Source organism: Lissotriton helveticus, chromosome 9 (genome assembly GCF_964261635.1).
Source record: "Lissotriton helveticus chromosome 9, aLisHel1.1, whole genome shotgun sequence".
NCBI lineage: Eukaryota > Metazoa > Chordata > Amphibia > Caudata > Salamandridae > Lissotriton > Lissotriton helveticus.
In genome coordinates, this window is record NC_136070.1 from 1,003,109,188 (window position 1) to 1,003,132,885 (window position 23,698).

Sequence of the window (23,698 nt, forward strand, 5' to 3'; positions counted from 1 at the left end):
TGAGAGAAAAACAGACAGATAGGATGATGCTGAGCCTTTCTTTGTCGGGTGAGGTTGTGCACCCCCACCCTTTGAGGTCTAGTCGAGAGCTAGGAAGGTAGAGGCTGCGTTCCCTTGGCCAATAGGATACACAGCGGAACATGGTGCTCTCCTTAGCCCTCCCAAGACTGAGCTTTGGCTGTGGTCGGCAGCTGCCTGAGGAAGGACAGCTTCCCAGAGGAAGCTTCTTCTCTCTGGGCGTGCGCAGCGTAAGCTTTGGGTGGACACTCACGGCACCTCTTAAGGCCATATAGGCATGCGTTGAGGGCTCAACTTCATTTGAGTGTCATTTGACCAGAATTCTGAAGTAATAGCACGAAACAGGCTTTACCATGCTGAAGGTGCTGTGGCAGATGCATTCTGATCTACTCTTTACCAGTGAAGTGTGTAGCAGAAGTATACACCTCACTGTTGAAAGACTTGGACACCGAGGTCTTGATTTACTAACACTTTGTGATGGGTCAAGGGAAGTGATGCAAATTAGCACAAAGGGATGAATTAGGAGTTCCAGGACAAAATTTGTTTTGCACTGGTAAGTAGGCCTAAAGGAAAGCAAAGTTATGCTAAGGGCTACATTACATCGAGGGGGCATACCATGGGTGTTACATGAGCGATCCCATGCCAACACCTGTGGGTTTTGAGGCAAATCCCTATCTACTTACATTGGTAGATAGAGACTTACATTAACAATAATGTCTCCTGTAGGAAGGAGTAGTGATGGAGGAAAGTTTTCTTTTTTCCTAACATTTTCAACTTTGCATGTGTGCAGCACTGTTTAATACACATTCAAACCTGAAAAGGTATTAGACTGTCTAAGCATAGTATTCTGTATCTGAGATCCAGTACAATATGTCTTCCAGGACATAATCTATGCTAGACTTCATTCCCACACCCTTGCACTATGGTGCAAGAGTGAGTGCTAAGCATGTCAGCCAAAATCTTACCTGTGCAGGGGCAGAGACAGGGCCATATCGCAGAATATATATTGCTGTTCTGCTCTCTCCCTTTGGTGCAACGTAGCACAGCAACTTTTGTTGTTCCACTGCATTGCGTCACTTCTTTCAACGTTTCCTATGTTTGTAAGTAACAGGATGAGAAACGAGCCCCCAAAGTCTGATTTTATTAGCAACATTAGCGTACCTAGGGCAATGTGTGGAGGTATGGGTTTAAGGAGCTAAATGACAGCTGTCAAGATGATGGGGCTGTCCATAGGAAAGGTGCATGTCCTGAATATCGACTTCAGAATATTGTGGAATGCTAATATCGTGGAAACAATAACAAGGAACAAAATATGGAAAGGTAAGTATGTATAGCTTTTCTAAACACAACTCCACATATAGGTACCTTGGCCATATACATATTTTTATGTTACATAGCTGTGGAGTTAAGCATACTAAACCTATACTTGCTGATATTCACTTATTGTTCATTATTTTGTCGACAATAGTCTTGTACTCGATATTTCAGAGTACAAACCCTAGGAAATGAGCTCAAGGACATAATATTGATTTTGATTACTCTGTTCCCTTATTATCTAGCACTTTCCTCCTAATACACCCTCTTACCTCCTCACCAATCCTTGCCCTCACTCTGCCTTATGCACACCACCTAGGCTTTCCAGATCTTAGCACTTCATTTGCTCCAGAGTGGATGCTCGGAGGAGGTATTGATGAAAATAAAAGAAACGTGCACAATAATTACTATACACTGCTTTTACTGGACTTTGCTGCCCTAATGCCAGGACCATTGCCAATCTATGTTGATTCAACTGTCACTTCATTAAGGTTATAAAAATACCACTTATCTTTGAAAGTGTTAACCACTTCCCAAGTTAAATGATGTGGGTATGTTTGTGTGAGTCAGGCAGGCACAGACAGTTTTCTTTTGAGGAACTACACAGTCACACAGAGTGGTGTATGACCATTTCAAAGGCTTTACATGAATATAAAGTCCTTTTTATAAAAAGACAAAAATTGGTAGTATTGCTCCAAGGCATTTGCTTCATGCATTTATTAGGAATAATTTTGGACAGATTAGTATCAAGATAACGGAGGCAGACAACTGTGCTGAGCATTGTGTAAACCAGTGCAATAACCGATACCACATTGAATGGCTTTGTGAGATGAGGTTGTAAGATATTGGTTTAAAAATATTTAGCAAATGATTAAAAGACATCTGGTCAAGGAAAGGCATAAAAGATAGTAGAAGCTGAACTTTTCACACTTGCAATATGGATTTGTAATGTTTCTCCTGGCACTCTACATGATTTCAGTAAAGTTGAGCACATGCCCTATAAGACTATAAGGACAGCATGCAACACTGACAATGTGCCCAGTAAAATGTTGCAAGACTGACAATGTGTCCAGTGAGATGCTGCAAAATTGATAATGTGCCCAATGAAACCCTACAAGATTGACAATGTGCCCCGTGAAAAACTTTAAGACTGGCAATTTGCCCAGTGAAATGCTGAAAAATTGATAATGTAGCGAGTGAAACGTTGCAAGACTGCAATGTGTCCAGTGAAACCCTGCAAGACTGATAAGGTGCTCAGTGAAATGCTGCAAGGCTGACAATATGCCCGGTAAAACCCTGCAGGACTGACAATGTGTTCAATGAAACGCTGCAAGACTGACAATGTGTCCAGTGAAACCCTGCAAGACTGACAATGGGCTTAGTAAAATGCTGCAAGGCTGACAATGTGCTCAGTGAAATGCTACAAGGCTGACAATATGCCCCGTGAAACCCTGCAAGACTGACAATGTGTTCAATAAAATGCTGCAAGACTGACAATGTGTCCAGTGAAATGCTGCAAGGCTGACAATGTGCTCAGTAAAATGCTGAAAAATTGACAATGTGCTCAGTGAAATGCTGCAAGGCTCACAATATGCCCCGTGAAACCCTGCAAGACTGACAATGTGTTCAATGGAATCCCGCAAGACTGACAATGTGTCCAGGGAAATGCTGCAAGGCTGACAATGTGTCCAATGAAATGCTGCAAGGCTGACAATGTGTCCAATGAAATGCTGCAAGGCTGACAATGTGCTCAGTAAAATGCTGAACAATTGATAAAGTGGCCAGTGAAATGCTGCAAAACTGACAGGGTGTTCAATAAAATGCTGCAACGCTGACAATGTGCTCAGTAAAATGCTGAAAAATTGATAATGTGGCCAGTGAAATGCTGCACGGCTGGCAATGTGATCAGGAAAATGCTGCAAGGCTGACAATGTGCTCAGTGAAATGCTAAAAAATGAATACTGTGCCCGGTGAAACCCTGCAAGACTGACACTGTGTCCAGTGAAAGCCTGTAAAGTTGACAATAGGCTCAGTGAAATGCTGCAGAATTTATAACGTAGCCAGTGAAATGCTGCAAAAATCATAATGTAGCCAGTGAAATGCTGCAAAATTCAAAATGTAGCAAATGAAATGCAGCAACATTCATAATGTAGCCAATGAAACCCTGCAAGACTGACAATATGTCCAGTTAAATGCTGCAAAATTGATAATGTAGCCAGTATAATGCTGCATGACTAACAATAAGCCCAGTGAAACCCTGCAAGACTGGCAATGTGTCCAGTGAAATGCAGCAAGGCTGACAATATGTCCAGTGAAATGTTGCAAGGCTGACAATGTGTCCAGTGAAATGTTGCAAGGCTGGCAATGTATCCAGTGAAATGTTGCAAGGCTGGCAGTGTGCTTAGAAAAATGGTGCAAGACTGACAATATGCCAGTGAACCCCTGCAAGACTGACAATGTGTTCAGTGAAATGCTGCAAAGCTCACATTGTGCACAGTGAAATGCTAACAAATTGAGAATGTGCCCAGTGAAACGCTGCAAGGCTGACAAAGTGTCCAGTGAAATGTTGCAAGACTGACAAGGTGACCAGCAAAACTAATCAAAACAACTAACCAGTGAATCCTTGCACGAAAGACACAGTGTCTTGTGAAGCTGCATACATGCACCCCGCCAAGACTGAGTGGCGCTTAATACAGAGAATGTGCACTGTAAGAGCTTAATTGTGCTGTGTGATACTGAAATTTGATTAATCATGTGATATTTGTGGTTGTGAATAATAGGACAGAGGGTGCCATGATGGTGCACACCTGGAACTTTCCACGCTGGTCCTGTGAGATTAAATATGTGTTCTGTGAGTCTGAGATTGTGCCCTATGTGACTACAAGAATACCCAGCAAAGCTAAATGTGTTCTGTGAGACAGGGAATGTGAACAGCGAGACTTTAAAATGTGCAGAATGAGACTTTAAAGATGCCCTTCATGAGGCTTAGAGGATGTCTAGGGATACTGAAAATGGGCCCACTGAGCCTGGAAAGCTGCTCTGTCATGTGGTGCATAATGTTAGGATGGCCTAACAATTGTGCTGCTAAATAAATATTGTGGTCTGTGCATTGGGAATGTACACTATGGGACTAAAAGTATGTATGACTTAAAATGTGCCACCTGTGCATGTTGCCTGTGAGACTCCTTGTACCATATGAGATTAAGAGAGTTTCTTTGAGAATGTGAATGTAATTTGTGAGACTGTAAATGTTCCTGTGACAGTAAGAATATGACCTGTGACACTAAGACTCAGGTGCCTGTGAAAAAGAGAGAGGGGAGTATGCGTATGTCCTGTTGATTTACTTCTATAGCATGCGAAAATGAGATGTGCCCTTTGAGCCTGTATTGTTCAGAGGTGGTTCCTCCTAAAAAGCGGAGGAGCATTGCCCACCTGCTGTGAGCACAGCAGAAAACGCAAAAAAATACATTGTCATGGTATTGCCAGTTTATTTTGCCTCTGATATGGATCGTGCGAGTGTGAGGGCAGGGGGCGGGTCTGAATCCTGCGATTGCATGATGACTTCTGCCCCTGCCAGTGCGCATGTCTGATTGGTCAGCTGTCTTGCGAGGGCCAACCTGACATGTCCACTGTAGGTGCAGCAATCCCAGGGCTGTGAAACAGCCATGGGATTGCTGGCACAGGCCGACAGCCTCAAAATGAGCGCAGAGTTAACCTGCTCCAACCAATTCTGGAGCTGCTCTTGCTGAAAACAGCATGAGAGCAGCTTCCGCATTGGTTGGATGCACGTTCCATTGGGCAGGATTGGAAGTCCTAACCATTCCTGCTCGTTGACACCACCATCGCCAGGAAAGAAGTGCAGGACCGGGCAGGAGCAGCATTTATGGTGAAATGTGCACCATTGCCCCCCACCATATTTATGTATTGCTGGTGATGTCCCATGTCGGAGTGCAGTGTGAGAATTTGCCCTGTGAGTATTCGAATGTGCCCTGTTACAAATAGCTGTGCCCTGTTAATTCATTATTACATCACGCCACACTGAGAATGTGCCCTCTAGGTATGTTGCATGTACGTTCCCTATGACATGATCTATGTATGTTCTCCATCAGTCTTGGATTGCTGAAGTTCAGAGATTCTCCTTCCGTTGTTAAATCTACACCCCAAACCACGTAGTGCTGTGTATTTTATTATTCTTGGCAATTTAAACAATTGTGGATTATATAAAATGGCACATTTCTGAAATTGAGAAACAATGAGTGCCCTGAAATCTAAGACTGTGTCGTAGACCAGTAGTTCTTAACCTGGGATCTACGACTGTTTATATAATTAAATAATATTAGCAGATTAATAAAGTAAATATAAAAGAAAAGTGAAAGTGCATATTGAAAGTTTTAAAATGCTCTGTAAAAGCGAAGGAATTTGAAATTAGTAGGCTAAAATTATGTAAAGCTCCAATCTTCGCAGTAAAATGAAAATTGGGACTCAGGATTTGTTTTGTTTATAAATTAAATCAAATATACTATAATTTGTATATTAGTGGATGCATACTTGTTCTGTATTTTTTGTGTATTATTTTGAGGTCCAAATTGTAAAAATTGCTTAGGCAGATATCCCAACTAGGGGGTCCACAGAAATCAAATGGTAAAGAACCACTTTCCTAGGCTGTGCACAAGCTCTTCCAGCCATTGGTGTCTTTACCCCAAGCTAAGATGATCTGAAGACCTCTTGAAGGAAGGTGGAGTGAGTTATCTTTTTCTCCAAAAGGCTCGGGTGCCATGGGGTCAGCCATCCCTACTGCAATGCCAAAACAGACCAACACCTGGCAGCATTTTTCCAAGTGCCTTATGTTCTGACATAATTCTTAACTCCAGGCAAACCACAGCTAAAAGAAGTGCATTGAGAACCAAACTAATTCACAATGTCAGCTAGTACCAATAGGTAGGTGATGCTAATGTCGAGGTCCTATTTTCTACACTTCTCTGCCTGACCTTTCTTTGATAGGGTTAAGAAAAGCCATCCCAGAAAACGTGAGAATCTGCTACCACCTTCCTAAAATTATTTTTAGCACGGCTACTTGTGTTTCTTTGCCATGCCTTTATCCTGATAAGCAGTTTGCTTACTCCTTTAAGCTGCTATCCAGTCCGCTTACTTCTTTCAATTAGCCCCGGGCACCTCATTCCAGCAGACCATGATGGACCATCAGAACACAAGGAATTTTGTCCCAGGGCTATGTGCAGAAATTCAAGAGCCTTTGCCAAGTACAGGAGGCAAGGGTGTTCTTTTCCTTCTTACTCCATTATTTGCCCCCACAAGCTGTTTGCAGATTATGTGGTGTTCTCATGTTACAAGAGATGGCTGCTTCCTCAAAGAGATGTGCTAAACAAATGAACTCTGGAATGGTTTACTCATTCAAGTGAGACGTTGTTTTCCCTGAGTCCTTGGTTGACTTTAACGTCCAAGGACTTTGGAGACCCCCAATAAATTGGGCAGGTTGTCTTCTCTGAAATCACTGAGCGCTGCTGTGAGTCCAGTGAGCACCTTCAGTATCAGATCACATGAAGCTGAAGGACAAAGACTTGCTATTTTACAGTATGACCTTGCGTTACTGAATAGCCTAGCTTAAAACTGATGTTGAGTCCTTGGGCCAGTATACAGACATTAGAAAATTGAACCGTTGTACAACTGGATCGTGTCTGAGCTGACCAAGCAAAGCATGGGAAGAGATACCATGAACCAGGACGTCTTGTAGACTAACTCCAGTCATGAGCAGAGTCTGTACATATGGCCAAGATTCTGGATTCTGTCTAGACTGGAGTCACTGTGCCTTATCTTTCCCACTGCACATCTTGTTGAAGTAGAGAGAGGAAATTAAGAATTCATATGTCTTCAATCCATGAAGTCCAGGATTTCCCATTTGTGTCTTCATGGGGTTAGGGATCCAGAAGATATGCAGCAATGCTACTAAGGCATCCTGCCCACATCTGTGAAGATAGTTTGAAACTTGTCTTAGAAGGTAGAAAGAGTCCTGCGTAGAGCTTTGGTGCAAATTCTCATTTTCTAAGAGACAAAGTCAGATGCTGCTTTGAGCAGTGTTGGCAACAGGAGATCCAGACTTCTGTAAATAAGTTGTTTGGTTAACACCACTTGTCCGCTCCTCTTCATTGTACCCCCACTTCATCACTGCTGTGAGGTACCGGAACAGACTCTAAAAGAGGCAATAAGGGTCACGACAAGACATGGATCAAAGGGATATTGAAAATCTGACAGTAGTGTATGTAAAGATGTTTGAGGAAAAATTGAGAGGCAGGAAGAGAGGTGCATTAATGAATTGGTGGGGGGGAGAACATATAAAAGGGGGAAGACAAAGAGTAGGAGAGAATGAAGGTGGAATGGAGGGATGGTTGGGGAGGTAGGACAATTTAAATTGAGAGAGAGGTGAGAGGAAGGAAGAGGTAGTAATAAAGTGAGATAGAAAGGATGGAGAGGTAGATTGAAGGGAAAGGAATGGAAGAAGACAGCAAAAAAGGATGGGGGTAGCGAAGAGTGGGCAAAATGGAGTACAATATGGAACAGAGTAAAAGAGGAAGAAAATAGGGAAAATAGTGAAAGATAAGGGCAAGGGAAGAAAGAGACAAGGTCACATAAAATGAAAGAGAACGAGAGAAAGTAAGACTTGCAGAAGTTTGTAAAGAAAAGAGAGAGGCAGAAAATTATACCAAGTGAGAAGCAGCACTAGGGGAGAGATAGACTGAGAGCGAGAGGAGAAGAAATATGTAAAGAGGATGAAAGTGGAAAATTGAGATAGTGATGGAATGAAATATGGAAAGAGAATGAGAAAAGAAGAATGATAGAAATGCGGTGAGAGAAGAACGTATTGAAAGGGGTACTAGGAGGTTCAGGCAGTGAGGGAGGTGAATGGGAATGAAATAAAAAAGGAGAGAGAGAGAAAAAGAAGGGATACGATGGAAAAAGACATGTGAGAACAGGAGTGAGATAAAGCAGTGAGGAAGAAGATAATTAGAAAGTTTTTCAGGTAAAAGAAAGCAAGAGATTCATGATCGAGAAGCATCAGCAACTCCTGAACTCCTAATCCGCTTACCTCCCAGGCCTCCTGAACCTCAGATGTCCATCTCTCCTTCAGGATAGGCTTCACAGCGCTAATAAACTGCACACCTACATACTAGAAACATAGAGCAAGGTGTTAGCATGACTTTAAAATTACACCAGTTCTCAAGGCACATTTAGGTCTTCATGTCAATGTGAGCAAACAGGTCGTGGCATTTACTTCACATGATAAACTCTAATTTGCACAGGAAATGGGATTTAGACATTAACTTAACAATAATAATGGTAATAAGGGCCTTAGAGTTGAAGTATAAAGACATTGTGCAATTGTAAATTAAATATGGAGCAGAAGAATATTCAGAATGTCTGAGGGAGGGATTAGGAAGGAGTGGATAGATGGCGGAGACTTAAAGATTAGGGGAGGGTTACAGAAGTCGGTCTGCCGAGACTGCTTTCCAGGTCAGAGGTGTTAAGCATAAGTCCAGGAGGACTGGATCCATGCCAACCATGCATATATGTGTAATTTAGATCAATTCAATGTTCATAACATCATCTGGCCCTTCTGGAAGTTTGTTCAGCACTCTTGCATAAGAGCTTTGGTGTAACTATTATGCATAGGTGAGACCTCCGTGTCTAGTATGGCGGATTCATACAAGAAGGAGGGAAAGCGTTCAACGATGGACCATTACTAGTCTTGTTCATTGGCCTAAAGATATTGTTTTCAGGTAAAATGAGAGCTGTTACAGAAATGGCGTTGATGGATCTTTGTATAGCAATTTGGGGTAGGTGTACTAGTGAATCTGGTGTTAAAGTCATTAAAAATCATTTTATGAAAAGTTTCCATTTCAGAAAAAAAACCTATACATTGCCAAGCCTTTGATCTTTCAAAATGGGGCCATTGTGTACGTTATTAGTCGACATAACTTCAAGTGTTAAAAAAGAAAGGTGTGGAACTCACAAAGGAAAGCTCTCTTGGGAGTTTTCTTCTTCGACAAAAGAATATTGCAAGTGAATTTCTTCAACCCACTAGAATGCTATATTGCCCTCTGAAATATAATTACTCTAACAAAGTTATGGTTTAAGGAAATTCCACCCATGCTGCCCCGGGAACTGAAGCAATATTTTTTTTTAAGACTGAGTTTCTCTTAATTTCTCTCCAATGTCTCAGTGCAATGCAATGATTACAGACCGATCTTAATTCTTTGGGGCCACCCTGGCCAAAAGATTTAAGGGCATACGGTACCCCCTTCTGTCGCTCTTGCACCACGAAAAGTGGTGCAAGAGCAATTCAATTGAAAAATTAGATTTATGTAGACACGTAAGGCACCTTGAGTGGCCCTTAATGGCTTCATAAAGCTTGAGTAATGCAACGCAGCGTAGCGTAAATCACTGTGTTACATTGCTCTGTGCCAGTGAGGTGTTTCGATGGGTGTTCCCATGCAACAACCATGGATTTCAATGCATTCCCAGATTTAACAGAAGTGGTAGACCTGGGAATGTGGCAATAACCTACGCCTCCCCAGGTGAGGTGTAACGTGGAAAAATATCTTTATTTCTCCTCGTTACTTCCTCTTTCTATGTGTGCTGCATGGTGCATCACACAGAGAAAGAGGAAAAAGTCTCAGGGGATTGTTTTTGTGCAGGAAGGTGCACCTTGCTGCGCAGGCGGAAAGACATGAATGCGTCATATTGATTTAAATACGGCACATTCCTGTCCTTACACTGTCAAGCAGTGCAGCTTGACAGTGTAAGAACTTCTTTTCTGCACATAAACAATCTTGCACGCAATGGAGGCACCCTTGCACCATGGTGCAAGGAGGCCAGCATTGGCGCTAGGCTGCCAAAAGGGCAACACTGCAGGCAGAAAGACATGAATGCGCCCCATTGAATTAAATACGGCACATTCCTTTCCTTTCACTTTCAAGGAATGCAGCTCAGCAAGGTGACTTGCTGCACTACGTGACAACTTTGTAAATATGACCCTCAGGGTCTATTTAGAGTTTGGCGGACAGTTACACTGTCAAAAACATGACCGATATCCCATTAACCTTATTGCAAGTGCCATAGGATACAATGCACCTGTAGTAAGGCGGAAGAAATATCCATCACATTTGTGATGCAAACTGTAAATCAGGCCTGAATCTCCAATTCCATATCCATGCAATGTCTGGGAGTGAATATTTCCAATTCCGACTCTTGTAGAGGATCATTCAATTCAACCCAGATGAGGTCTTAAGATCAAGCTGCAATCTGTTATTGTCTCCAGGCTTGACAATGTCAGTCCTACGTTTTCCCGGTATTCCAAAAGCGCAGACTGCTTATTTTTACATGCATCATGTCAAGTTGTCATCACGTTTCACACCTATTTAACAACCGCTTCAACCAATTCTCATTCAAGCTAGCTCAATTTACTCGTAAACTCTTACACACTGCAAGCCCTTTCTTTTCACCCCAAAACACAAGAACACGTTAGAGGTCAACTGTATCTCCACAATGCTGCATAGCTTCTTCTGTAATCCCTGGCTATCAAAGAACAATGCACCTTGGCCCAACCCTATCCTGACTGTTGACCCTGGCCTTGCATTTATAAGGGAAAAACACACAAGATGATGGATGGAATGTTGCACAATGGCAAAACATTCACCCCCAGTCACAGATCTGGGTTAAATCCATCGTTATTTTGCTCTCCAAGCCACCCCAGTTCAGACATGGCCATATGCAAATCAGTCTTGAGCCTGTGCCTCATGGGAACAGTCCAGACCGAACTGCCAAGCCATGTCTTCCCTGGACCGGAATCAAGCACCCTAGGATCGGTTTCTGGCTATCAGCCATCTTCAGCCAAGATAGCTTGACTCCAGTGGCGGAGTGAGCACGGGACCCACGTCTGGGCATACCCTTCCCACAAAGGGTGAACAGCAAAACACACAAGATGATGGATGGAATGTTGCACAATGGCAAAACATTCGCACCCAGTCACAGATCTGGGTTAAATCCATCGTTATTTTGCTAACCAAGCCACCCCAGTTCAGACATGGCCATATGCAAATCAGTCTTGACCCTGTGCCTCATGGGAACAGTCCAGATCGAACTGCCAAGCCAGGTCTTCCCTGGACCGGAATCAAGCATCCTAGGACTGGTTACTGGCTATCAGGCAACTTCAGCCAGGATAGCTTGACTCCAGTGGCGTAGTGAGCGGGGGACCCACGTCTGGGCATACCCTTCCCACATAGGGTGAACAGCAAAACACACAAGATGATGGACGGAATGTTGCACAATGGCAAAACATTCACCCCCAGTCACAGATCTGGGTTAAATCCATCGTTATTTTGCTCACCAAGCCATCCCAGTTCAGGCATGGCCATATGCAAATATGCATTTAAAAGGGAATACAAGTAGCACTTTGGTTTACTGTTGTTTTAGTTTGAGCAGAAGTTAGATTCGTGGTGAACTTTGCTAGCGTAAATCTCCCCACTATAGTGTGGCTGCAAAAGTGGCAGGGTATTAGGAAATGGTGATGTAACTGGTAAACTCTGACCAGTTGTATATCATGGGAAGGGAATCCGCTGCAGGCGGCACGAGTTTTGGGGGCGGCAGCCCCCCCCCCTTGCTCTTACCTGCAGCCGTCATGGGGAGTCAATGGCAGGAATTGCCAGCCACCCCCCGCCGCTCTTACATGCGGCTGCCATGGGTGGCAAACACAGAGACCGCCACGGGCGACTAAAGGTCTAGCTACACCATTGGCCCTCACAGGAATGTCGGCATCACCACCGGCACTCCTTTCACCATGGAGAACCTCAGAGGTATATTTACCTCAACCAAAGACACTCACTTGAAGATTGCTTCTAGCCTTGCCCTTCATCTAGTCACTTACTAAATATCATTAACATACGACTTGCCTAAAGTAATCCGCACCTCTCTAAAAGAGGGAATAATCGCCCCATCTCTTCTAAAAAAAAAAGGAAAAAAAAGTGCCATATGGATCTTGATGATCTTTCCAACCACTTCCCACATCACCAATCAAGCTGACAGCAGCAAAGTCCTGGAGATATTAATGGCATGTCAATTACTAATAAACATTTGCCAGCTCAACCTGCTATATCACTAATCCAGAGTGGGCCTAAGTAAAACTGAAATTGCCGTGCCGCAATTCACTCAATTTGAAGATTTTCACATCATGCTTGTTGCGTAAAATCCCCCGAATTATGCCATTATGGCCCTGCGCGTAATTATGTAAGATTGCGGTAAAATATGGTGAACGCGCCATTTGCAAGTTTATCATGAACGCACAGGAACAACAGGAAACACGCTGCTGTTGTTTGAGGTGCTTTTGATTTTTTGCACTCTGTTTCTTTGCATTAATCATCATCGCAGTAAATATTGACACACGCAAGCATTTTGCAGCAAAATATTTTGTGAAGTGACATATATTGCGTTATTACCTTTAATTCCCTATAGTTTTGCCGAAATGTTTCATGATTATGCAAAAAGCAATTATGTGAATTTCAAACGCCCTGCCATAGATGTCAAATGCCCTCAAAACAATTTGACATGTTTATTGATTTACAAGTATATTATGAAGTATGGCTTTGAGTTCTTATAGCCAGATTCGTCAAGCGAAATGCGCTCGCAAAAGGGACAGATTCTGAGAATCTGGCCCTTTGCGAGTGCAATTTTTGCATTTGGGATTCATCATCCCAAATGCAAAAATCGCTAATAAAGAATTCGCAAATGTGCGAGGATTAGCATTTAAGGAATCTCTATTAGAGATTCCTTAAATGCTATTCATGAAACATTTAAAAATTGCGAATTCGCAATTTAGGACCTCTATTTACCACCAAGTCAAACCTCGCGGTAAATAGCGAAAACTTAGAAAAATGCATTTAAATGCATTTTTCAAAGTTGCATGTTACACACACACACATGTCCTTTGGACATGTGTGTGCACAACATCAGTGTAAATTCACATTTCAGGGGTGCTACAGGGTGTCCTTTGGACACCCCTGCACCCTTGAAATCGCATCCTTATTTGCGATTAGCAAATTGCTAATCGCAAATAAGGAATAACTCCCCATTCATTCCTATGGGCCTGTAGGCCCATAGGAATGCATGGGGAGTTATTCCTTATTTGCGATTAGCAATTTGCTAATTGCAAATAAGGAACATGTAGGAATCGCAATATTTTTTGCAATTCCTACATGAATCCCGTTTTGCAAGTCCTTAATAGCGATTCCTTATGAATCGCTATTAAAGACTCGCAAAACGGGTCTTTGATGAATCTGGCAGATAATGTTCTGTGCTGCGCTGCACATACTTTCGAATACATCATCATTTCTATCTAAAACATTTTGACCACAGATGAAAAAAATAAACCATTCAACAGTAACACAAGCTGAAAATAGGGTACGTGCCATATGCCTGTTGGCAGATAATTCTACTGCACAAGCTATTTTAAGATAAATCTTATAATAGCAGATAGCGTGGCCGTCTTGACAGAAAATTTAATTGAAATACACTTTTTTCCATCCACTGCACTTCATGTTTCAGCTGTAGTAAGTGTCAGGCGTCGTGTACTCCACCCGTACATGTTTAATTGTGTTTTTAGATTTTATCGTCTACTAGCTTACCCGTCGCACTTTGCTGTGATCTGAGAAGAAAGGAAATTGAAGGAAACCTGTTATGATAACATTCAATTTACATTGTGTCATTTTTCTTGAAATGTATTCATTTTAATATGGCAAACATTTTAAAGTGTTCTTCTAATTCTGTTTCTTTATTTGAGTGCTTGTGGATACACGGTATTTTTTGTTTTTCCGTCTGGTGCGTACACGAAGAAATCAGAAGGTTTTCGGACGCGTGAGCTGGCCACATACAGTTGTCCATGTGAGAAGCACGGATTCTCCAAATCTAGTCCACACACTTGCAGCGATTGTTTTTGTGCTTTGTTGATGGTCATTGCAAAAGCGAGTCGCACCGGATACTGTAAACGTTCAGTATTGGAAATATTATGAGGGCCCCGTGGGGCAGATATTAAAAATAATTTTTCCCAGGAACCTTCACGGGAGTGTACTCAACAACTTTTAACCACATTTTATTTTGTACATATTTATTTTATTTATTTATTATTATTTTTTTGCCAGAAACCTTCGCGGGAGTGTACTCCATAACTTCCCAAAGTTTCATGCCGATCGGATGAATGGTGTAGTAATGCATAAAGGACAAACGGACATACTTTCGATTTTATATATATAGATAGTGCTTTACATTGGGATTTCAGTTTATCCAATTCTATAAAGAACTCATTCAATGAATGCATATTGGGAGGAATCCTCTCATTTTGATATTTAATTCTAGATACTGCTAAATCTGTCAGCTTCCACTCATTTCTGGAGATCAATGAATCACTGTACCAGTCCCAGGGTATTATTACATTTCCAGCGCATGTCCGTTAATTGTTTTGCTAAGAGAACTACCAGATGTATACATTTACATTTAGGTTTGTCTTCCTTGGCCATTAAGAGCAGAAAATAAATCTCTGCGATATGGAAGCCCATTTCCCCTTTTGGTTTGTGCATGGTATCAATAGTACCTTACCAATAACTCACAGCCGCCAAGCAACCCCAGAACATGTGGCAAAAGTCGGCATTCTGAGTCAGACATTGTGGGCATATTTGTGAAGCATTGGGATATGTACCCTACCCTCTCTGGAGATAATGAAATTAAATTAAATGAAAATAAAATTAAATAAAAATTGAATTTATAAAGCACATTAAACCAGAGGATATCTAAGTGGTACGCCCGAAAAACAGAGCTCCTAAGCACAGAAAATCCAGGGAGCCTATGATAAGAAAAGTCCGTTTTTTAATGTTTTAACAATTTCTTGAATGAGGCAAAGGAGTTAAGTCTAGCGATGTGGGCAGGAAGGGAATTTCATAACTTGGCAGCGGCCCAGGAGATGGACTGACCGCCCCATGTGACTTTCCAGGACCTGTGCATGCAAACTTTCCAGACTGATGAGGATCCGAGTGACCTGCCTGGAGTGTCGCAGCTGAAGAGCAAGGAGAGATGTTTGGACCCTTTGTGATGGAGAGTGAGGAAGACTAGGCAAACAGCCTTAAAAACAATGCACGTCCTCACAGGAAGCCAATGCCCTGCTCTAATGCCATCTCTGTCAGACACTCGTTTGTAAGTGTTAAGAATAAGGCACGCAGATGCGTTTTGCAGCACTTGTAGCTTGTTAAGTGAGCAGACATTAATATTCAGATAGAGCACATTGCCGTAATCAATCTAGAGGAGACAAAAGCAATAGCCACTGAGTGATGCAATTGAACTGGAAGAAAAGGAAAGACCTTCCTAAGAGTCCTGATTATGTGAAAGAAGGTATTTGTGATACGATTGACCTGTGAGTCAAAGTTCAGGGAAGTGCCGATGAATACTCCAAGATTTTTGGCCACTATGACAGACATTGGTCAAGTCTTAGGTTCCTCAGGCCACCAACAAGTTTGATTTGTGTAATTAGTTGCATTAAATTAGCTTAAATAATGCATTCCTAGATACACTGGGCAGATAATTAAGTTTTATGCTCCACAGCCGCCGCCCATGCAGGTAGGAGTGATGGGGCCGGGTGGGAGGGATTTCAACAGACGACGATGAGGGAAATGTAATTATTTATTTATTTTTCCCTCGTGGGCCTCTGTCGAATCCCCCCCCGCTCTGCAACCTGGCCCCACCGCGCCTACCTGCACGGGCCACGGCTGAAGCTCCATTTTGTGTTGGGACTGTCCCTTTCAAGATATCTTTCTTTGTTCTCTTTTAGTCCTCTGGTACATCTGTAGACATGTTAATCACAGCATAGTTTTAAGAGACAATCAGTTTGCTTTTCTCCCCTATCATATGAGATAGGTGTAACACTCAGTGTCTGGGTGGATTACCAGAGCTCTGCTCCCAAGTCAACTGTACTACATGTGATGAACTCATGAATTAGGAACTGTCCTGTTTGAAATATAAATGTCTGCAGCAATAATATCAGTAAATAATCTTATACTACTATTCTCATATAGGTCACCAACACTTAATATCTTCGCTCAAGGCCACACTGTCTTTACTAACGCCTTGTAGTAAGGGTGTACACCACAATGGTAAACCAGGAGCATATGGTGTGGTAGTGTCCCTCTCTTCATTCCTCTAACAGTGGCAAGCTATGCAAACCACTCCTCAGTGTCCCACATAGTCAGCAGCCCACCCTAGTGTGTCAGTTAGCATTGTGCCTCATTCTCTCTCTAATCATCTAGTTTTTTTTCTGTTTTCTGTATATGTTTATGTTTATGTTTTTGGGATTTTTATTGCGCACAACTACCCTGGGGTGTCTCGGCGCATATCGAACTTCCTGGGACAGAGAGCAGCCAAATGAATCATTGATTGAATAACCAGGTTTTCAGAAGTTTACGGAAGATGATGAGAGTGGGACTGGTTTTGATGGACAAAGGGAGAGAGTTCCACAGCCTGGGGGTTGCTACTAAGAAACGTCTATCTCCCCATGTAGTGGTTCTGGTATGTGGGACAGGGAGGGGATAGGTACAAGATGAGCGAAGTGATCTTTTAAGAGCATAGATCCGAAAAGCATCCTTAAGGAACCTGGGTCCTGAGTAATGGATGGCCTTGTAGGCGATACAGAGTGCTTTAAACTTAATCCGACTCTTGACTCTTAGCCAATGCAGGTGATGTATGGCCGAGGAGGTGGGGCGGTGACTGGGGATGCCGAGCAGGATTCTGGCTGCAGCATTTTGAACTGATTGCAGTTTGGTTAAAACCTGTTCTTGCGTGCTGAGGAAGAGAGCGTTGCCATAGTCCATCTTAGAAAAAACGAGGGTGGTGATCAGTGTTTTTCCTGCAGCTGGAGGAAGATATGGCAACAGCTCCGCATATAGAAGGAGGATGCGACCACTGCATTCACATGGTGCTTGAATAACAGCTTGTCATCTAACATGACACCGAGGTTTCTGACCTTGGCAACCGGAGTGGGAGGTGGGCCCATTTCACTGGGCCGTCAGATGGAAGATCATTCCGGTGAAAGGTTGCCAAAGGTCATCACCTCGGTCTTGTCCGAATTTAATTTCAAGCAGTTACTCGACATCCATGAGCTAATGGCCAACATCCCCTCCTGGAATCTTGCAGCAACGGCTGTTCCATCCTTATGTACCGCCAACACCAATTGGGTGTCATCCGTGTAGGTGGTTAAGCGCAGCCCGTGTGCTTTTATAACCCTCGCCAAATCCGCCACATATATATTAAATAATGTGGGGCTTAGCAAGGAGCCCTGGGGCACCCCACACGGAAGGGTGAAGGTGGGCGAGTAGAAAGTGCCCAGTTTCACTGCCTGAGTACGGTTGGCCAGAAACGAAGCAATGAGGTCCCTGGCAAGATGGGTCACCCCCAAGGATGTGACATGGTCGATCAAGATGGAGTGATCGACCGTGTCAAAGGCAGCGGGCAGATCTAGGAGTACAAGGACCGCCGCCCCACCCTGGTCCATGATAGTCCTAATCTCGTCAGAGGCCTTTATCAAAGCAGTTTCTGTGCCATGGCCCTTCCTAAACCCGAACTGGGTATCATCTAAAAGTTGGTGGCAATCGATGAACCCCGAAAGCTGTTGGTTCATGACTGCTTCAAATATTTTGGCCGGGAATGGGAGGCAGGCAATAGGTCTGTAACTAGCTGAGTCAGCGGGGTCCAGGGACGTTTTTTTTAACAGGGGCTTGATGACTGCCTTTTTCCAAATTTCCGGATAAATGCCTGTCTGGAAGATGGAATTACATAAGTCCATGATCGGGGACGCAATAACCTCCGTGAGAGCACTCAGTATGGAAGGGGGGCAAGGGTCTAAAGGAGACCCGGATTTAATAGAAGTAACAAGCTTGCTGATCTGTTCAGTCGAGACCATAAGAAAGTTGGAAAAGGTAGATGTAGGTGAAGGGGACAAAGGAAGGAGGTCAGGGCAATCTGAGCATTTAGGGGAGGAGAAAGATGAATAGATACTAGTGACCTTGGTGGAAAAGAAAGTTGCTACCGCATTACAAAGATCTTGAGATGGCTCAATGGGAGACCCTGTCGTAGGGTTAGAGAGAGAATCGACTACTTGAAATGGCTTTCTTGCAGAGTTCTGGGCGGACTCAATCTGGGCAAGAAAAAAAGCGCTTTTATGTTTAATAATAGATCTCTTATATAGCGCTAGCGCATCTTTGTAGGTTTGCTTGTCCGAAAGACTATAGTACTTGCGCCAGCGTCTTTCTAAATTCCTACAATACTGTCGTTGTAGTCGGAGATCCTCTGTGAACCATTTTACAATCCACGACCCATCTAGACACTCATTGAAGATGAGCCACTCACTTATACAGGGCAAAATTCAGAGCTCCCAATCGTCCCTCCGCAGTTGGTAAATGCAGGATACATAAGGTAACTATGTGAGGTCCAGAGCCCCAAATGAAATCCATAAGAAGCTAATTGTGTTCCTTAAATAAAGATGTAGGAAATGCCACATGCAAATTAGTGAAACAGTATAGAAGTTTCGACAATACCGCCATTTCAGAAAGAGTTATTCTCCCATCACAGTCAATGGCAATTTCTTCCAAATAGAGATGGATCTCATTAGACCTAATTTAGTGTGGTCTACTTTGCCAGAGATTACTTCCTTCTCATTGCGATACTTGTAGACCTCTCGATACCAGCATCTGACCAGTTTCCATTGCAGGGCAGAGATTAAAGGTTCAATATGCAGGGGTGCTAGCTTTCAAACCCAAGCATGCACAACTTGTCCTAGTTGATGAGTAGACCTGACAAATCACCAAAGGTTTGGAAAATTTTGCATTTTAGGCACCAGTTCATGTACCCATTTGCCTCATTCCATAAGCTAATGGTAGCACTGCCCATGCAAATAAATGAATCAACAAGGGTGAACCTTGTCTAGTGTCCCTCTAAAGCCGTCTGCATTCTGATATATTCCCTCCCTGCAAATATGAGTTGTGGTTTCAGAAGCAGTTTGATCCAAAGTTAGTTTGTCACTGCCCATGCCACTGACCATATTGCCTGTAATCTGATATTTCCATTTAATGGTGTCAAACACTTTCTCCACATCTATTGAGACTACTTTCAGGAGGCAGCCATTTACTGAAGATGTCTCAAGTACATGAAACAGGTGTTGTATGTTTGCCCATGCGTTCTTCATAGGTATGTACCCATTTTATTCGGAGTGGTATAACCTTTTGGCACCAGCCTTTTAGACATGATCTTTCTCAAGATTTTGTAATCTGTATTCAGGATGGAAAGCAGATGATAGGATTTTCTGTTGAAGGAATCTCATTGGGACTAGGGGAGAAGCATGGCTATCTCTTCTTTTGACGCTATTGTGAAGCCTGCTGAATGAGCTCCAATAAACTTGGCGCTGCAATGTCAACACAGGTGACATTGAACTCAACCTTGATACCACCCAATACCAGAGTTTGCCTCTCGGCCAGTTGGGATATGGTCCCTTTTATTTGTGATATATTTAAGGGCACATCCAGAACTTACCTATGTTCTGGTGTTATCCTCTGTCTGATTGTGGAACCCACAAACACACTTAGTGGTTTATTTTGTTTTGTTATGTTATCTTAAAAAGATTTCTAAAGTGCACATCTGTCCAGAAAGGGGCTTCCAGGTGCTAAATCACTGAGATGGCAAAAACAGCAGAAAAGAACCAAAGCACCGGAAAGAAGAACAAATACAGCCTAGGCTGAGAACAGCCAGGTATTTAACTGCTTCTGAAAACATAGATGATTCTGGATCTTTTTTAGTTTAAGAGGCATAGAATTCCATAAGATCTGAGCTAGGACTCGAAAAGAACGTCCTCCTATTCTGGCTCTTCTAGTATGGGGTATATGTGCCAGGGTTCAGATCTGCCGAGCGTAATGCTCTAGTAGGCAGCTATGGTTGCATCAAGGTGGATAGACTAGGTGCCCCTTGCTTATAAATTGTTTTGTGAGAAATATATAGAGTTTTGAACTAAGTATTGGACAGCCAATGAAGATTGCAGAGGAGCTGAGAGGCAAAACGGGATTTGGGGAGAGAAAAGGTAATCTAGCAGCTGCATTTTGGACAACCTTCAGCAGGTTCAAGAGAGACTTTTTGGCGGCCAGATGTAGAATGTTGTAGTAATCCAAGAATTAAATGATAAGAGGTTGTAGAATCAATTGACAGATTTGTCATGTGAAAACTCCCATGATCGGTTTCATACTTCTCAAAATACCAAGGCAAGATCAGGCTAGAATTCTTACTTGCCTTTTGAAAGATAGCTGGTCATCCATCCATACTCCTAGGTTTTTTACCATACATTTGGGATCGGGAAGGGGAGCTAACATTTCTGGCCAACAATGATCTCCCCGCAAGTGTACCTGCTGTACTAAAGGATCTCAGCTTTAATAGCGTTTAGCTTTAAACAGTTGTTATGCATTCAGATGGCAACAGCTATTAAATAGTTTTTTAAACTGGCACTACAGTTTAGTGTACAGTTGAGAGTAGGGCTGCAAGAAGGATCAGTTAATATACTCAGAAGGTAATGTCTCATTTATGTCCCTCCTTATCATTGTGTTAGGCAGTCCCTATGAAGCAGATTTATCCAACTACGCCAACAGACTCATTACCTGCTTTCTCTCCCCATCGGTCAAACTCAAAATGTATTCCCTGCAGACCAAATGTCTCATCTTCTCATTACTCTTACATACTCTACTTCACTCCAAATTGACAGTGTCCTCTGCAACAGCAATTGAAGAGTAAAAGCAGATTATTGAGTCCTGCTGCAATCAGTGAGGGGTGACCAAGAGGGAAGGGCAAGCTGTCAATTCATTTAAAGCCACTTTACAACTTTGTAATTGTGCTTTATTGTCTTCACCAATGTACTTGCATACCTATGCGAAGACGTTTTTGTTTGATCTGATGGTGCTCCATTTAATTTACTGGTACATCTCCATAACATATGATAGAAGAAGAGTTTGCACAAATCTATAACTGTAATCTCACTCTGGAGCATAGAAGTACTTCAAAGATTACAGGAAGAAGCACTACCTACTCTGGATTAGACTTTAAACTCATAAACAGATTTGAGGATGGGTCTTGGTATTGTGTTTTTACCGTTTTACTTACCTGCTATTCTCCAGCCCACCTAGGACTGGAAAAAGGCCTGCCTCACCTCTCCACTTACTGAACTTTGAGGCTTGGGCTGATCACGTGATTTGGTACGTCACATCAGGAACCCCCAAAAGACTTACCCACCCTATATAACTGTTTCTCCAACAGCGTCCTGCCGAGGAGTCTAGATAAAGGATGGCAAGATTAAGGGTGTCTCCCAAAAACATCTCCCCTGTTCGTGAATATTAGGTCATTAAAGGGTACCATGTCATCCCTTTCAAAATTAGCCTCCCAAAAAACTGAAAAAACTATCAAAGATAAAGACCCGTAACAAAAACAATAGCTAAAGATGTTGGAAGAATTTAAAATATTACAACATTGGACTCACATCTCACCTAAATCCCACCCAAATTTCACCAGGATCACCAGTGACTTGGATGGACAGCCTTGGACAGACAGATACTACTGGGGCCTTCCACAGGAAAGAACAGTGAGAAAAGGGTGTCTTTGATCAATGGACAGACAAAGAAATTAAAAATTGAGCTTAGTGCTCGACAGCGAAAATAGAGAAAATTCACTCAACAAGATCAACAGACTCCGTTTACTGCTTCACAAGACGGTATATAAAAAGGCAATACGAGTGACAATGATGCTACTCTTTGGCACACATAGACAATGTTGTTTGTCACGTAAATGAATTACACAGGATTCTTAAAGAATTAAATCACACAGAATTCACCAGTTCTATTATTCCACACTCAAAGAGCCTCATTTCTATCTCAAAAGAGTTTTGGGAATCTGAAAGACTTCTTCAAGAACAAGATAACAAAAACACATTATAGAAATGAGTAACAGAGCAAACAGACCAGACAATCAACCATTGTTAATCATCCTTCATACAACTCTCTCTCTCCTAATTTAATATACTAATCAAAGTAAGTAATCCAACATGATCTCCAGCAGAACCAATTCTAGCAACAATCTTCAAAAGCTGTTTTGCTGTAGCCACTGCAAGGAAAACTATACAAAATTCACTGAGTATAGACTCTTTAACACAAGACCTCCTTCAGTTAACCACTCCTGAAGAAAACAAAATCATGATGCATCAAAGCATGACAACTATATGCTGTTAACCAATAGCCATTTTCTAAGAAAACTGTTAGAAAGAATATTTTCCCGAGCTCTGGGTCTTTGTGGAGGAGAACAATCCAGTTTCAGACCAACAGAAAGGGTTCCGCCCAGGCAAACGCACAGAGACAGCACTGAATAGCACTTGGGATGATCTGAAGATAATAGCGGACGGACCTAATATGGAGTGGCTTCACTATTTGTGTTGGACATATCTGGAGCCTTCAAGTATCGTTCACCATCAAACACTTCTGTAAAGACTTGAACAACTCAGCATATAAGGAAATGTGATAAAAGTGATCACCTCCTGTTCCAAAGACCAATAAAGACTGGTAACTTCTATTTAATCCTTATCTCAATGCCTTAATGGACCTGATAAGATCATTCAGTCTCACGTGTTACAGGCAACACAAAGATCATCCTAAAACTGAAGAACCTACTTAACATAAAGATGTGTAGAAAAGACAAGTCTCTCCTCGCCAGAAGTGAATGGATGATGAACAACCATCTTAATTTCAACTCTCCAAAAACCAAGATCATGACCTGTGGTCAACAGAATGACCACCAGCCTACCTTAATATGGCATAATCCGTTGGGGGCCACATGAACAACATTAAGAGAAGTGACAAATCTTGGAGTGCCTATGCACTCCTGCCAATCCATGACTATGAGTTGTAACAAAAATAGGAAAAATACCTTCTACACACTGCTAGCACTAAAGCACACCTTCTATTACTTAGGGTATTAGCAGAAACTACAACCACTTCTCATCCTGTAATTTCAAGAGTTAACTATGCCAGCAGTCTGTACTTGGGCACTCTGTGCTCCACAGTATGAAAATTACAGAGCATCCAAAACACTGCAGCAAGGGTGTTATTAGACCCAGCCAAAATGCTGAATATTCTAGCATAATTTTGAGAATTTTGCATGACACTTTTTATGTGATATTCTCAAAATTATGCATTTTAGAAGTTGCATAAATAAGCCACCATTCAGGGTAAAAGACATTGTGCTGGAG

The 23,698-nt window shown here is 42.4% G+C and overlaps 1 protein-coding gene across 1 annotated transcript in view; it reads right to left on the reverse strand.

The window, feature by feature from the left end:
* Nucleotides 1-5,502: 5,502 nt before the first annotated feature.
* Nucleotides 5,503-23,698, reverse strand: part of LOC144783119 (neuroglobin-like) — a 106,505-nt gene continuing 88,309 nt past the window's right edge. The window contains exons 4-5 of the mRNA XM_078662266.1: nt 8,432-8,512; nt 5,503-7,537 (exon numbers count right to left, since the gene is read on the reverse strand). Of these exons, the coding sequence (XP_078518392.1) occupies nt 7,403-7,537; nt 8,432-8,512 (216 nt within the window). The 3' untranslated portion in view covers nt 5,503-7,402. The remainder of the gene's footprint in view (nt 7,538-8,431; nt 8,513-23,698) is intronic.